The sequence below is a fragment of the Cannabis sativa genome, chromosome 9 (genome assembly GCF_029168945.1).
Source record: "Cannabis sativa cultivar Pink pepper isolate KNU-18-1 chromosome 9, ASM2916894v1, whole genome shotgun sequence".
Taxonomy (NCBI): domain Eukaryota; kingdom Viridiplantae; phylum Streptophyta; class Magnoliopsida; order Rosales; family Cannabaceae; genus Cannabis; species Cannabis sativa.
In genome coordinates this window covers 18,691,404-18,709,508 of record NC_083609.1, presented here as the reverse complement: position 1 = coordinate 18,709,508, position 18,105 = coordinate 18,691,404, and the positions used below count along the sequence as shown (strand labels likewise).

The 18,105-nt window shown below is 32.7% G+C and overlaps 1 protein-coding gene across 2 annotated transcripts; it reads right to left on the bottom strand.

The window, feature by feature from the left end:
• Nucleotides 1-282: 282 nt before the first annotated feature.
• On the bottom strand, nucleotides 283-4,177 carry LOC115722025 (probably inactive leucine-rich repeat receptor-like protein kinase At3g28040). 2 transcript variants are annotated; one of them, XM_061103872.1, is made up of 3 exons: nucleotides 3,793-4,169; nucleotides 2,233-3,679; nucleotides 283-1,948 (listed from the first exon to the last, which is right to left on the bottom strand). In XM_061103872.1, exons 2-3 carry the CDS (start codon nucleotides 3,348-3,350, stop codon nucleotides 448-450), a joined length of 2,619 nt encoding a protein of 872 aa, XP_060959855.1. In that variant the 5' UTR covers nucleotides 3,351-3,679; nucleotides 3,793-4,169; the 3' UTR covers nucleotides 283-447. The 2 variants fall into 2 exon arrangements, with proteins under 2 accessions (XP_060959855.1, XP_030507002.1); XM_030651142.2 differs by having other exon boundaries at nucleotides 2,233-4,177.
• Between the last annotated feature and the right edge of the window lie 13,928 nt (nucleotides 4,178-18,105).

The following is an 18,105-nucleotide window of genomic DNA, read 5'->3' as shown; positions in this document are numbered from 1 at the left end:
GAATAAAAATAAATAACACAAAATAACTCAAACCAGTTATAATTTAAATATAACTAGTTCTTTGACATAATGAATAAAAACAAATAACAGAAAGTAACTCAAACCATTTATAATTAAAATAGAATGGATTCTATAACAGTGTTATATGAATAAAAATAAATAACACGAAATAACTCAAACTTGTTATAACTAAAATAGAACCGGTTGAATAGTTTTATTAAAGCATACATATAAAATTAAAGAAAAATTCTAAATTAATACATAAAATTAAAAAGGCAATACTTCTGAAACATAGAAGGCATTTATAAGCAGAGAAGAAATTGGTAACAACAATGATAAAAAAAAAATGCAATTAGAAGTAGCAATTCATCTATATCACTAAACCATTTCTCATCATCAGAACAAATAACATAAAAAAATAGTAATAAAAAAATTATGATGCTTTCACTAGAACATTTCCATTCTTTGAGGAACTGGAGTCTTTATAACTTGTAGAATTTGGACAACTTCTGCCATTGAAGGCCTACTTGAAGGCACCTGAGAAGTACATACTAAAGCCAATTTAAGAACAGGTAAGACCTCATCTTCAGGGTAATGTCCAATACTTGCATCAACACAATCCAAAACATTCCCTTCTTCAAGCAAAACTCTTGCATGATCACTCAATATCACCACATTGTCTTCTCCATACTCAACCGGCCTTCGCCCCGTTACAAGCTCAAGAATTAGTACTCCAAAGCCATAAACATCACACTTCTCGTTCACCCTCAGGCTCCTGCAAGCCAGCTCTGGCGCCACATACCCTAATGCACTTTGAAACCGGTTGCTTATCACGTGCTTGTCCAGCTTTGTCAGCAGCCTAGCCAGCCCGAAATCAGAGATTTTTGGATTCATGTTTTGGTCAAGCAGTATGTTACTTGGCTTCAAATTGTAGTGAACTATGGGAGGTGTAATTGAGTGGTGGAGATGAGCCAACCCTTTGGCCGTTCCAACCAAAATCTTGAATCTTTGAGGCCATGTAAGAGGCTCAACTGAAGAGATTCTTTCGTGGAGTTTGGATTGTAGGCTGCCATTGGATGCGTACTCAGTTACAAGGAGTTGAACTTGTGGAGTCCAGTAATACCCTTTTAAGGATACTAAATTGGGATGTTTTGCTTTTCCCAAGTTTCTGACTTCGCGGTCAAAATCTTCAGGGTACTGAATTATGTTTGAGGTAACAAGTTTCTTGATGGCTAACTCTGTTCTTTCTTGGTGATCACACAAGGCAACTTTGTAGACAGTTCCAAACACTCCTTCTCCTATCTCAGAGGCCTTATTGAGTAGAGACACAAGATCTCCAATCTCTTCAGACAATCTTGAATCGAAAAGAACAAGTTTCCCTACCGCTAGACTTGCCCCGGATCTAGAAGAACTAGAGCACATACTTTCCAAGGCTTCTTCCACAAAAGCCAGTCTTTTTCTGGCAGATACGTTGAGAAGACTAATGACAATTACCCCAACAAGGATCAGAGAAGCAGCCGAAATTGCGATGATCGCAGATACACTGAGGAACATATGGCTGTTATTCGAATTTGATATGATCTGTGAGGGTTCAGATGGATTCTGCTTCTGATGTTCACCACCACCAATTTGATTGTCGTATGCATTTGGGTCAAGGACTAGAGGTTTAGACACATTCATTTTACATGGACCTTTTAACAGTGGTGAGCAAATTCCCAAGTTACCTTCCAAAGAGCTTTGGTCTAGGCTCTGAAATATTCCCCCAACTGGAAGCCTCCCAATTAGCCTGTTGTAAGAGACATTAACTGCTAGAAGATATGGTAGTTTTCCAAGCTCCATTGGGATCTCTCCACTTAGTTGGTTGAACTCCAAATTTAGCATCTTCAGTTTTTTTATCTCTGTAATGGACATAGGAATTGGACCACTTATGTTGTTGTGGGACAAGCTCCTGTGACAAAATTAATTGAAACCCAAGTAAGTACATGTTATGAAAACATTAAATTCTATAGAAAATGTTGTCTGAACTCTCAAAAAACTGGCAATATTATAGGCAACATAGGATTGCATGACTTTTTCCAATAAATTACTACATGACGTTTCAGAAAACTGATGAACAAAACTTGAACAAATAAGGAATTAATTTGCAATTTTCAATATTTTATGACTAAATCTTTCATTAGTAGAAAACAAAATTGGAAGTGGGAAAGAAGAAGATTAGAGGTTGATACTCACAATAAGGAAAGAGACGAACAATTTCCAATCTCATTAGGAATCTGACCACTTAGTGAGTTTCCATCTAGTTGAAGAATGTCCAAGCTTCCTGAATCACAGATATCTTCTGGGATAGAACCAAGCAGGCCACTACTTCTTAGATCCAATACTGTAAGGTTTCTAAACAATCCAAGCTCGGGAGGTATCCTGGATTCAAGATTGTTCCAAGACAAATTCAAGTACTCCAACCGGGAGAAAAGACCCATTTCAGCTGGTATAGTTCCTTGTATGTTGTTCATTGACAAATCCAGAAAATGAAGACTTTCAAATACTCTAGTACTAGAAGTTGAACCTGTTGGAATTGGACCTGTGAGTTGATTTTCTGAAAAATCAACTTCTTCCAAAGCTAGATTGAACAAACCCTCTGGTATACTCCCATTGAAGTTGTTTCCCTTCAAGTTGATTACTAGTAATTTGGTCATGCCACCAATTGTGGTTGGAATTGTTCCAATGAGCTTGTTATTAGATAAACTCAAGAAGTTAAGTGAGTTCATTTCACCAATTGAGGAAGGCAAGCTTCCGGTAAACTCATTATTGGACAAATCTAGTGACTCCAGATTTCTCAATTCACCAATCCACTGAGGGAAATCACCACTCACCATGTTGTCAGCTAAGTTAAGAAGGGTCAATAAGTTTAGCCTCCGGAATGATTCCGGTAATGCCCCGGAAAGTTGATTGTTGCTCAAATCGATTCTTGTTAAGTGTGGACAGAGTCCTATATCTGATGGTAATGAGCCCGAAAAGTGGTTTTCTTGAACTGAAAACTGTTTCAAGTAATGCAAAGCTGATATCCCTTGTGGCAAAGACCCTGAGAAGAAATTTTTTGAGAGATCTAAAGTTCTAATCCTCCTTAACAGCCAAAACCCGGAAACGAATTCCGGGTTTCCAGAAAATCGATTAGTGGAAATGTTGAGAGTGTTCAAAGAGAGACATTTGAACAGAGTTTGAGGTATTGGTCCCTCAAGCAAATTCTCAGCCAAAGAAAGATGATGCAGAGAGAGACAGGGACCAAACATGTTATCAGGAAGAGGTCCTGAGATTGAATTCTGGGAAATATCAATAACTCTGATAGATTTCATGTCCAGAAACGAAGCTGGGATTCGACCGGAAAGCTTGTTTCGGCTAAGGTTAAGTACTTGAAGACTATCATAAGGAAGAGAAAACTTTGAGCTAATATCACCACTGAGATTGTTTCCTGATAAGGACAGTACCTTTAGAAACTGTAACTTTTCAAGGCCTCTTCCAACCTTACCAGATAAGCCTAAGCCGTCTAGCGAAAGCTCAGAAACTCTGCCGGTTTTCGGGTTGCAATGGACGAACTTCCATGAACACGGTGAGTCATCATCTTCGTTCCATGAAGAGAGATGTGAAGAAGGGTCCTGTACGTCTGATTTAAAGACAATGAGGCCTAAAACGTCGTCGTTGAGTTGAACACCAATTTTGTTATTGTTATTATTATTTCCATTGATGTTTTGAATCAGTATACTTGAAATAAAGCAGGCCAAGAAAGAGAAAACCAACCTGGGAAACTTCGTCATCATCAAAAGGAAAATATTGTCAAGATTTCTTTGTGGATATATAATATATTGTTATATACTTATGGGTGTGTCGGCATAATATATATATGTAGTAGAATTATTATAAATCCACACAGAATATCATTTATATATGTACATATGTTCTATCCGTAGCATCTTCACTAATCTTACTATCCTAATTAACATTTTTTGATGAACACGGCACACTGTACAAGTGAGCAGTATGTATTATATTGATACATTATGGGCAATATTGATATATATTGTCTGTAAATAAATGAGCATATAGATACAGAGATACGACAAAAAAGATGAAAAAAAGGCCAAAATATGAGTTGTGTTGAGTCACGGACAAAAAGCACAGCACAACTCTGGGTCTTGTTTTTGTCCGTTGCATCTTCCTCCCCACTATATACCCTATAATGTTCCTTCGCTTTCTCCTAATTTTCATTTGTTATTATATATACATATGAGTTAGTTCATTAATTAATTTACTGCAATCAAGCAGAGAAACATGACTGTCATTTTTCAACCACGCAATAATCAGAGTTTTTGAACCCTACTTGATTTGGATGTTGTTATTATTGGTCTTCTGAATCCAATTAACTGTAATGATAAAAAGAAAATGTGTTTCACTTACTTATACTGTACTTGACTTTTTGTTCTCTTTTTACCCAATTATTATTATCATTTTCATATGCATGTGAATTTGTCCATTGAACTCTTACCACTGTCCCGTGATTAATCACTCCATCGATCGTTGAGCACACACACATATATAATTATAATTACGTGAGATTACTCACAATTTATTATAAAAAACAAACTAATATATATTTAATTAATCTCATCGAGTTCATATATATAATAACGCACGTACGTCGGTACGTGATACTCTTGTTTGTTTTTGGTTACCCAATAAACAGGCAACCCTGATTCCGGTTCAGATTCAAGAATCTTGTTTTGTTTAAACTAGCTATAAGTTTTTTTTTTTTTTTTTCGTTTTGGTTCTCCTTTCTTTGGAATTTATATGGTACTAGTGAAATAAACTTTATGGACTCTAACTTTATGGATATATAAACCAATACACTTAATGACAATTGAAATTTGTGAAGAGCTAGTTTATATGCTTACTGTATTTGAAGGTTTAGATTTGTTATATTGTCTAGTTTTATATTTTTCAAGGGAAAATATATATATATAGATATAGATATATATATCTGTTAAATGTTGATGGAACATAAGATGGGTCACGAGAAGCAAGAAAAGAATTCTTGATGAAAAAAGAAAAAGAAAAGGGGAAAAGAAAAACACAAGTTGTGTTCTAACTCTTAATTTGTGGGCCTATTATTATAATACTAAATTATATTTTTTTTATTATTATTACACTAAAGTATTGTTGTTGCTGTTGTTTGTTGTTAATGATTAAGAATTTCGTCTGGCATGATTACCGGGTAAAAAAAATGAAAAATAAGAAAATAGAGATAGAAATCAAGCATTTTAAGGAGCGTTTTGTAAAAATATTAGTGATGATGAAGAAGAAGTTTATTAGCAAAATATATAAGCACGTTTGGTTGCACAAGCGATCAACAATTACATTGTGCGACCATAAACCGATTATTTTGCCATCATAATTGCACAATTCAAATAGTTATTCTATAAATTTTACACTTTTATATTGTTAGTTTAATAAATTTTTCCATTTTAAGTGTGTGGTATATAAATAATGTATAATATTTTATAATTTGCATATTATAAATATATTATATATATAAAAATGATATATAAAAAAATATAAAAAAGTTGATGTATAGTGTAATAAAATTAAGTTAATTAGGATTTTTGCCCTTAAAGTACTTTAATATATACAAAATCATGTTCCTAAACTTTTTTGGCAGTTAAAAATTCCCCTTGAACTATTGAAATTGTTACATTTACTGATTTTTGTCTAATTTCATTCAATTTTACTATTTCAATAATTGTTTATGTACTAAACCATACTCCCCAGACTTTGATATCTACAAAATCATGTCCCTTGAACTTTGACAATTACTAAATCATGTCCCCTGAACTTTCATCCAAGATAGACTTTTTTTTACTAAAATTGGATAAAAATTGTTAAATTCAACAATCTCAATAGTTTATGGGGTATTTTTAACCACCTTAAAAGTTTAGGGGCATAATTTGGTACATGTCAAAATTTAGGGGGAAAAAATCTTATTAGCCTATATTTAATATTTAAGGTAAAATAGAAAAAATAACATTTTAGTGAACTATTTTACAGAATAAGGAGTGCTATTATTACTCATGTATAAATTGCAACTTCTTTTTTATCCGCAGCCACTTTTATTTTCTTGTTCTTTTTTGAATTGAAATTTGAAGTTGAATAGAAATATACAAAGAAAAATGCTAAAACGAACCCGTGGTGTCTAGTACTCTCTAATGTGTAATATTATTATTAATACAATTAAGTATCAAATTTCATATAATTTAATATAATAATTTTTATGGAATATCACTAAATAATTACAAAGTACTACTTCTAAAATAGTATGAGGTACTACTATATCTAATAACAAATACTCATATACAAAGTATTATAGAATTATTAATTTATTAAAAGATTGATCACTATTTTTTTTATGATAATAAATAAAAATATGGAATTTTCGGGTTGTAGAGTGAGGATTAAGTGGGTAACGTGGGTGGCATGGTATGTAGCTACGAATACGACGGGAAAACTCACATGAAGCAGACATTAATTCACGAGGCTCCTTATTAAGACCTCTCTCTTCCTCTTGTTCTTCTACTACTCCCTCAAGCACATGCCCAAAAACGACGTCCAAGTGGGCCCAACTCACTTTTCTCTCATTTTCACACTTCATTCCAAATATTCTTGTTTTATTCCACTATTCATTTATTTGTATTGTTTTTTGAAAGAATATAGATCATCGTCATTGAAATATTAGAGGAAAGCCTCATTACATTAAAAAAAAAATATTGAGAATTAATTCTATAAGTATTAGAAGTAATTGAAGAGCCAAATGACTTAAAAGATTTTGTTGTTACTTTGGGGTTCTGAAGTATAAAAAATTTTTACTCGTTGGTGTTAATTAAGCGGTCTGTGGACTTTTGTTTCTCTTCACATGGCTTTTGCATTAATAAATTTCATATTACGTTAGTTTGAATTTGCTAAATCTGTTCAATTGCAATCATATAATGCAATCGTATTCTCCGATCCAACTGTTGTTTTTATACTATATCCTTGATTTATCCACCAGAAATTTTCTTGTAGCTCAGCTACTTTCACTTTTCATAATCATACCTTACATAATGAATATAGTAGCTTTTTATACTATATAATCATACCTTATATGATGAATATAGTAGCGGTCTTAATTGGGTTATATATATGATACTGGTTGTTAATACGAATAATAGAAACTCTGTTATAGCTATTTTTGTACATTCAATGTACTCTATGGATTTGGTACTGATGCCAAATAGTTAAGATGAAAGAGGTAACCAAAGGGTTCATTACTGAACAACAGTTTGTTGCAAGCAAATATGCTTTCGCAAAGGATATGGGTTGCTCATGTTAGAAATTTATTTAAAAATAAAATATTTATGATCATGTATGAGATGTGGAATAAATTGAACACAGATGCATTATGAACAAAAGATCAAAATGCCTTCAGCCATTGATTCTTTGAACTTCAATCTCACATAAGCTTTGATCTGCGAAAGAAAAGAAAACTGATTAGTGTGGGTAATCGGGCTTCCAATCTCTCTCTACTCTCTTTAGATAGATTTATTGTGTTTTTACAGAAGTAGTGAGCTCGGGGACTAAGACCTTATATTTATATAGGTGAGACATTCCATCAAGGTCTCTGCCACAATTTATTGTAATAACATTTTGACAATTAATTCTGAAAATTAAATCAGGTAACTGAAATATTTGGTAAATCAAAACTAACCATACATAGAATATTTATCTTTATCACATATTTAATTTGTGATTAAATATAGTCAATGGAAAAATTCAATCTTATCTTCATACGTGTAGATCAAATTAATTGATTTTGTACACATATAGAAAATATTCTAATATTCTCTCACTTGGTCAGCATTTTCATTTATCTCTTAAACCCAACGTTCCTCATTACATAATAAACATATAAATCATAACGATAAGTTCTTATTATATATCGAGTATTATTTTCCATGTATTACAATATATTTATTACATAACAATGTACTTAATGTGACAATGTACTTAAGCGAACAAACCCTAAACCTTATGTTTATTTTGGTCCTCTTACAATAATTTTCTCAAATAAAATTAAGGTGCACGCGAATATAAGAAAATATTATAATTAGAGTTTCATTAAATAATTTAGTTGTACAACCAAAACTGCATAGGGGTAACGGAATCCCATATTTACTTTACAATCCTTGAATTAGTGTTGCGGCATGCCTTTAGTCAAGGATATTACGATTACTCAATTCATGATTGTGTGCTTAATGACCACTTATCACGCCTCTTTATGGCTAAATATTTAATGTCGATATGCTAGCTTCGACCAGTACTCTTATAGTTCTTAACCATAAATACTGTAGCTGAATTTGTTGCAAAATTTTCTTAATAGCCTGATGAAAATTTATTTATGAACTTTAGGCGTGGTATGAAACTCTATAATACACCATACGAGGAAAACAATAAATGAATTTGACTTCTATAATAAAAATAACAATTAAGGTTCTCCACAATATAACTTACTAGTAATCTTAAGAACGTAATCAAATATTGATTTGCGTGAATTAACATAGTCAGTGAAGTACGTTGGGATCTAATTGGTTAACTATATTTCAAGAATCTTAGTTCATCTTAATAAAATATGTATGAATATAATCTTTAGTATCTTAAAGATACATCATCACTTTGAAAAATAAAGTGGTCTTAACTTTAGTTATTCTGATACTACTTAACAATCTTGAAACAAATGTAATGCAAAGTCTTATTCAGACTCTTAGGCATACATTAGGCTACAAAAATAGAAGCAAATAAATGTTCTTAATTTATTCTCATTCTAGATCATTTTACAGATGATGGTTTGAGTTAAATTTATCACACTTAATATTAAAATTAACATGAGATGAATAATACGTAATTTTAATTAATCGGAGATGTTGTGGCGACTCTCAAAATAATTAAAATTATATATGTTATTTATACTCTTTATCTCAAAATAATAATTTAAGATATGAATTATTTCATTTTATATATAAAACTGTTATCATCACTTGCAAGTAACATATTGTCTATATATAAAATAAATATTACTCCCACTAACTTTCTGGTATATAATTATTTCCATAATGTTCTTTTCAAACCTAAAGAAAAGATGACATAATGAAAGTACCGTTTGTGAGATATTTTGTAATATTCCAAAAAATATAATGATATTTAATTGGTCATATTTTATTAAATATATAATTAAGTGGGCATTAGAGTAGGATTATAATCCTACTTAAGCTAATTACGAGTTAATTAGTGAAATACTAGTAAGTGAACAAATAAAGCGTAATTTATTAATTACAGAGGTTTTATCAGACTATGGGGGTATCGTGGATACCATTTTTGAAATAAGATATTTTCGGGTTCAGCGGTCGTGGAAACTCGACAAAATGGTCAGAAACGTCACAGCGATTAGAGTTGTATTATGTTGGAATTACACTGGAGTAGTTTAGAAAGTTGGATTGTGAGTCTGTTCGGGAAAATTAAAATAACCAAAATACCCCTAGGTTGTGTTTAGTTAAAGTTTAGTGGGAGGGGTAAAATAGTCATTTTACCAAGTATTATCCTAGTTTTGTCTTATATGAATTTTAGCTTTTGTTGGCTGAATTAGAATTATATTTAAGTTTATTAATTTTAAATTAAGGTTAGGAAATTCAAGATAAAACCAAAAAAAAACAAGGATGCACATATTGATCCTTCTTTTCTCTCTCTCTCTCAAATCCTAGAAGCCCAGCTGAAAACTAAGTTTTTCTTCTTTAATCAACCGATTCTAGACTGAATTAAAGCCAATTTTAGGTGCTGCCCAAGCTTGGAGATAAGTCTTATTCCTTCCGTTTGATTTTCTAGGTTTATGGTTAAGTTTTTATTGGGATTTCTTTTGATTTCGGCTTGTGTAATTGTTGAGGTTCGGAGTATGATTCTAAGGTTAAATTAGGTTTGTTTAATTGTGAATTGGATGATTTTCATGGTTGTTAAAGTTGGAAATGAAAGAATTAATGTTTAAGAACTCAAGTTTGCTCAATCATGGTGTTTTGTTTACTTTGATGAATTTCTGGGAATTGATTGATTGTTTATAATGTTTTTATGGTATGGAACTGTTCTGGAAGGTGTGAGTAGATTTGTTGGTGAATTGGTTGGGTTTTGATGTGGAAAATCAGGATTTCCCACCCTGCTACAAAGATTGGTTAGCCAATTTTACAGGTGCTATGAAATTGATCAACCAGTTTGCCTACAGGGGAAACCCTAGTTTTCGGTTCGAAACCAATTTTTCTTGAGGTATTTTTCAGAGCTTGGATTAGGATATTCTAGGGATGTTTAAGCTAATTTTTAACCAGTTGGGAGTTAGAATTTGTCCGGTTGTGAATTAGAGATTATTTTGGGGATTGGATAAGTGATTAATCAAGTTACGTTATTCGTGACATAGGACCCGGGATGCATGGTTCCACCCAGGTGCCCGCACACCCAATATCGGTTTGAGGTGAGAAAAGTTATTTGCACCACTAAGCATGTTAGTAAGAAACAATTATTATCGTTTGTGACTCGATTATGATCGAGGTAATGATACGGAACGATTATTATCGTTTGTGACTCGATTATAATAAAATATACGATCATTACCGTTATTGTGGATGGATAAAGATACGGTCATTGTTGTTAATGAAATGAGTAATTACTCCCTTGAAACCACATATAGGTTTCTTACTTATCGAGTGCTTTAACGGGCAACGATAGTGACATACGTAGCTCGTGGACAACGAGTGGTAAGGATGCTTTGTGAAGCATCAAAGTCGGATTGTCTTATAAGACAATTAATTGTATGTGAAATGCGTGATTATGTATTGAGATAAATATCTAATTACTATAATAATAAGTTGTTAGCCATGGTTTGCTATGATTTTCTTGTAATGTGTAATATATGTGTTTGTATTTATTTGCTTTTCTTACTAAGTCTTTGTGACTCACAAGTGCTTTGTGGTGCAGGTAAAGGGAAAAGAAACTGTGGTTCAACCATGAGTCAGAGGTCTCCCAACGATGTACATATCAACTGCGATGTTTCAGCTGCCAGTGGATAGGATCCATCCTTAATTTTGACTATTTTAGGGAATTGTAACCCTATTTTGTAAATCTGGTTTTGAACTAAATTGTGAAAGTTTTTGAACAGTGGATCCCCGTACTTATCAATCTTTTGAATAAAAGTTACGTTTTAGTTTAATCTGAAAGTTTTTAATTAAACTGTATTTTTCCTAAACTAATAGATTAATTATGAATTAGTTTGTATAACCACACACGTGGTATTCCTATAGGTCAGGGCTTTACATGTTTGTTTTATTCTATAGGTAGACTTCTTAAGTTTACATATGTTCACCAATATTAGAGAAAAATCTTTATAGTTATCTATATACCTTATCCTCTAGTTCACTGTTTGAAATTGATTAATGAATTGAAATGAGCAACAAATGTCAAGATTACTATAGTAGAATCTTTTATAAAGACAAGTGAGAATGTAAATCTCCTTTGCTATTGATTCTTAGTTCAAAATGAATTTCTTAGCAATGAATCTTGTTTTATATCTTTATGTTTCACCATGTTACCTAATGAGTATTTATTGGTAAGAAACCTATGATTAATGTTCTTCACCCCCATTAGATAGACTTCATTGATCTTTAGGATATTCATTGATTTATCCAAGGCATATTGTACCACAATTTTAATTATTTACATTCTATAGTTTTAATTTGTGTCTCAAAATTAATATTGTTGTTGAACTCTTATTGTGCATAATGTAATCACTAAAAAATATTGATCTTATTTTTTTAATAAGTCATTTTAAGGATGGACCAGCAAACTCTTTAAAAAGAAAATGGTTCAACATGAATGTTGTTTAAAAATTGTATGCAATTACTAAATAACATGACTTATTAGAATTTTATCAATGACTTGTGGATTATTAATGATTAGTTATGGATTCTCAATAACTATAAACTTAAAGGTTGTTTTGAATCATAATTAATCTAATACTTGAGGTGAGAGTTTGAGAAAATAAATTATCTTTTCTAGAAACTTGGTTCCTAGATCGATCGCTCCCACTGATCAAATCAATTCTTAATCCACAATTCTAGTGTTGTGGGATGGATAATAAAACATGTAACTCTTAGACCTTATAGCATTTATGGTATTTGGGTCATGATTTTTCTTATAACAATTGTACTCTAAATGTATTCTGGTATTTCTAAAATGTGTACATTGCATGAAGTCGGTTTCCAACTTTATGTCAACTCAAAATATGTTTGAGAAACAACTTTGGTTAGAACACAATTCGATATGCACACTACCGTTGAAGAGTATCAACTGAAAAAGATTTAGGAAAGTTTGGAGTATGCTATGCAGGCTCCACCACATGTCCAATAATACTTAGTTTCTTAAACCTGACACACACTATTATTTGGGTGTACCGGGAATATATATATATTGGGCAATGAACCCTTCTTTTTAAGAAACTTTACAAATGGACTAGAAGTTTATCCATCCTTACAAATTTTAATATAGTATTCTCCATCTATATTTGATCTTACTGTCTTAATATGAAAAAAATTATTTCTTTACTTAAGATTAAAATGTCTTGAAACACATAAATCTTTGCTTTTGTAAATATATAATTTATCTGAATAATTATTAATAAATTAGATTATTTTTCTTTTTGTGAAATACGAGTTCATATCTACAAGTGTTAATTGACTTGTATGATTTCTAATAAGACAGAATTCCAAGGTGTACCATTTTAGCTTGTTGGTATACTTTTCCTTAAAGCAATTCACACAAGCCCTAAATAAAGTTAGCAAAATCAAGTGTAATGTGTTGGAAATTATTTTACCAGGATCTTAGATCTACTCACAAGTATGTTGATTAACACCCTAAATATGAACTTTCTAAAACGATGAAATAAACACATATAAAGTTTAGTAAACCTTACATTGGGTGCAGCGGAATAATATGACTCCTTCCGTTCAGATATCTAGCCCTTGATTCCTTTCTGTAGCAGAGCATTATCAATATCTGAACCTGGATCTCTTTCTCTGAATCTTTGATGCTGAAACTCCTTTTTGTTGAAAGTCTTTCTTCACGATCTTCCTCACTATGGTTGAGGTATCACTTGCTGTGTGTGGGCACTATTCTTACACTAAGTATTTCGAAATTCAAGAGGGAAGAAAGAGAGTGGGAGTGGTCGGCCAGATAAGGAGAGAGAAGGCTCAGGTTTTTCTCTGAAGGAAAAATAGAAAATTTAAGTGTAATTTTCCTGAAGCCTTCACTATCTATTTATAGCATTCCACTAGGGTTAGGTTTGAATTATTTGGCATTAAAATAATGAAAATATCATTTTAAATTCCCTACAAAAGTGGCCGGCCATGCATAGTGGATTTGGGCCTCACTTTTTGCAATTTTGCACTTTTATCTTTTCTGCATCTGATTTTCTCAAAAACGCCAATTTTCTAATTCAACCATTTAAATGCTAATTCTAACTATTTAATAACTATAAATAATTATTAAATAATATTGTCATTTATCATATTTATTAATTGAACCATACAAAGTATCATAATTAACAAATATGCCCCTAAAACTCTTTCTTTACAATTTCGCCCTTACTTAGTAAAAAATTCACAAATAGACATACTCTAATTTGAGAATTAGAATTGATTAATCAAAACCAATTATATGAGTCTTACAAGCAATATTATCTCAACTAGTGCGGGGACCATGGGTCTATATGTTGGAAATTATTTTACCAGGATCTTAGATCTACTCACAAGTATGTTGATTAACACCCTAAATATGAACTTTCTAAAACGATGAAATAAACACATATAAAGTTTAGGAAACCTTACATTGGGTGCAGCGGAATATAATGACTCCTTCCGTTCAGATATCTAGCCCTTGATTCCTTTCTGTAGCAGAGCATTATCAATATCTGAACCTGGATCTCTTTCTCTGAATCTTTGATGCTGAAACTCCTTCTTGCTGAAAGTCTTTCTTTACGATCTTCCTCACTGTGATTGAGGTATCACTTGCTATGTGTGGGCACTACTCTCACACTAAGATTTTCGAAATTGAAGAGGGAAGGAGAAAGAGAAGGGTCAGCCAAAGATAGGGAGAGAGAAGGATCAGTTTTTTCTGATTCAGAAGTGTCAGAAGAAAAGTGTAGAAATTTAGTGTAAATTTCCTGAAGCCTTCACTATCTATTTATAGCATTCCACTAGGGTTAGGTTTGAATTATTTGGCATTAAAATAATGAAAATATCAGTTTAAATTTCCTACAAAAGTGGCTGGCCCTATACTAGTGGATTTGGGCCTCACTTTTTGCAATTTTGCAGTTTTACCTTTTCTGCATCTGATTTTCTCAAAAACGCCAATTTTCTAATTCAACCATTTACATGCAAATTCTAACTATTTAATAACTATAAATAATTATTAAATAATATTGTCATTTATCATATTTATTAATTGAACCATACAAAGTATCATAATTAACAAATATGCCCCTATAAACTCTTTCTTTACAATTTCGCTCTTACTTAGTGAAAAATTCACAAATAGACATAGTCTAATTTGAGAATTATAATTGATTAATCAAAATCAATTATATGAGTCTCACAAGCAATATTATCTCAACTAGTGCGGGGACCATGGGTCTATATAACCGAGCTTCCAATAAGTAGATCAAGAATTTAGCACTAAAATTCACTAACTTATTAATTCTTCGTTGAATCCACGCAGAGAACTTAGAATTGCACTCTCAGTTATATAGAATGCTCTATATGTTCCACCATATAGACACATCATTAGTTATCCATTGTTATAATCCTATAATATCAATGATCCTCTATATAAATGATCTACACTGTAAAGGGATTAGATTACCGTTACACCCTACAATGTATTTATTCCTTAAAACACTTGACCACGTATAAATGATATTTCAGCTTATGTGAAATGAGTACTCCACCATTTATGTTCGTTTGGTCAAGCTCGAAGGAGATCGTCCTTTGCTTACTATTTGCCAGATAGAAGCTATAGATTCCATGTTTATGCTAGCGCTCCCACTAAATTGCACTACCGTGTTCCCAAAATGTACGTATCACCCTGACCTAAAAGTAGGCTTAACTAACAAATCAAAGAACACGAATAGCCTTTCAAGATTGAGCCTAATCATAACAGGATTAAGAACATTTGATCTAGGATCAACTAGGCGATATTGACTTGAATAGATATTACGGTAAGTTTAATAAATCTAAGTCAAAGTTCAATATCGGTCCCTTCCGATGCATACTCCATGCATCCAACCTGAGCTTTACTTTAACCAATGCTCTGGAAAGAACATAGCATTTCTCCAAATGCAAGTAAACTCTATTGTAGATTATCATATCAGTAAAACCCTATGTCTGATAAATCTAGGAAACTTTATTCACATAGTCATGTTTACTTTCCAATGTGTTGACGACACAATAAACAGGATCAAGTATGTGAAAAGGGTTTCAGATGAATTTACACATTATGTACATATAATCATGAAATAAATCATGTGAACCATGCAACATTAAATGTTATTTCTGATCTATATTAATAAGTAAATCTGATTATATTGAAATGAGTTTTATTTAGGGCATAAAACCCAACAAACTCCCACTTGCACTAATATAAAACAAAAAGTGCGTTTCAAATAATCTCAACACCTTGATATACAAATCAAGTGTAGTAGTAATAAACTCCTCGTAATAGGATCTGAAAGGTTGAATTAACCACAACCTTTTCTCCACCATTACTCTTCCTTTAATCACAAAATCATTGATAATGTAAAATTCCTCTCTATATGTCTACTCTCTTGGGATACTGGATTCTATATCTTTGGCAACTACTTTTAGTTAATCAGGAAATTAACACTAGTAGTTTAAGGCAATTTGGAATGATGCCAAAAATGTATAGAACTTTCCTTAGACTGAATAAGTACCTTTCCTGCAACCTTAACATTCAGTCCCTCTCTGGTAGACCTAGAGACTTCAGATAGGTTTTTACACTTCTCCAAAATCACTATTCCACCCCAGAGTAACCACCATCTTATCAAAAAGATTTTCTAGCACAAAGGCAAATTTTGAAATCTGATATGGTGTAGTCTAAGAGTTTTAAACACACCCTTATTGACTAACATATAGTTCCTCTTCTTAATCTTAAGATTTACTTGATTGTCTTCCAATGTTCTTCTCCTGGATTAATCTGATACCTACTCATTACTCCCACTCAACAGCAGGTGTCTGGTCTAAGGCATACAAAAGCATATCTAAGACCTCTCACTGTTGATATAAGAAATTCTTTCATGGCTTTATCTTTTCTGGAATAGTTGAGACTTTTCCTTAGATAAATAAAATCTATGTCTAAGAAGTTGTGAAGCTTCTATAGATTGCCATTAGAAAGAAAATGCTTCAGCATCTTACTAAAGTAAGTTGCTTGCATTAGAGTAAGTAATTACCAGGTATACCACAAGCCATGGGTTTAGATAAACTTAAACCTATAATACTAGGAACATGAAGTTTTGTTAAGTCCATTGAATGGACTTATAAACGAAAAATTTCCTTTTATGTCCTTGTAATAGAAAACTTTAGGTTATTCCATGTGACTGGACTAAATTATAGTTCTTTTGGCTTTCTTCTTAGTTTCTTATCTTGACAATCCATTACCTGTTTAAACTCACAATGGATTTTAATCACTAGTGTCTCCCAAGTCATGAGAAGGTGAGTGTAACGCCCTAATGCTAAGGCACACTACAGTGCTTTTTAAATTATTGTGCAATCTTTGCTAATCAAAGAATTTTCTCGAAAAACGTGTCAATTTAAAACTTTTATATTAATTATTAAACTTTATAATATTATAAAATATTTACATATATCGGGATCCCGTTTTCAAACTTTGTAAAATTAACTTTTCAAAATATACATTTATTACAGGTCGCACAGCGACTACCAAAATACAAATCCCCAGATGTCCCGAGACCGAACACTCCAGGTCGCGCTGCTTTGACATGTACAATCTCACCCGAGCTCAGGTTCACTCCTGTTCAGCCTTCGCCTTTCCTTTACCTACACATGAAAGTAGAAACTGTGAGTCGACAGACTCAGTAAGAAATGCATATAACATATCACATAAATTCCGACCTGTAAATAGGCGCCCATACACCTATCTACAGGGCTTAACAGATGAGCAAGAACGTTCTAACTGCTTGTGCTACTGACCATGATATCACTCCTACCAGCACTATAATCGTGCTGTAGGACCGGCACTATGTTCGTGCCGCTATGATAGCATCAATAGCATCCAAAAGTATGATTGGCCATGATATCACTCTTAACCAGTACGATGCATGTACTGCTGAACCGACACAATGGTTGTGTCGCTATGATAGTACCAAAACATACTTTCCAGGGTGAATAACACTCTTAACCAGTACGATGCCTGTACTGCTGAACCGACACAATGGTTGTGTCGCTATGATATCACCCAAACACATACAAGGATACACACAGCATGCATATATATATATCATACATATACATACACCCAGATATTTATATCACACGTTATATTCAGTTCTTACCTGTTTTCCGAATTCAAACGTGCTGGCCGACCTGAACGGAAATCTCGTGCTAGATGGATGCCCTAATCACATTTTGAAACCGGGTAAGTTACATGATTAAAACCCTAATCCCGGGAAACCCAAAACAAAAACCCTAGGTTCTGTTATGCTCTTAATGGGTTATTCTAACTCTGGAAGTGGGGAAACATCCAACCGAGGCATCGAAAAGGCAAAAATTGAGAAAATGAAAGGCCCGGGGAACCCTGCCAAAACCGGCTAGCCGGTTTGCACCAGGTTTCCCAAAACCTTTCATTCAATGCCCAATCTTCCACCAAATGCAATGAAACCTTCCAGAGTACCTAATTAGGGCATAAACA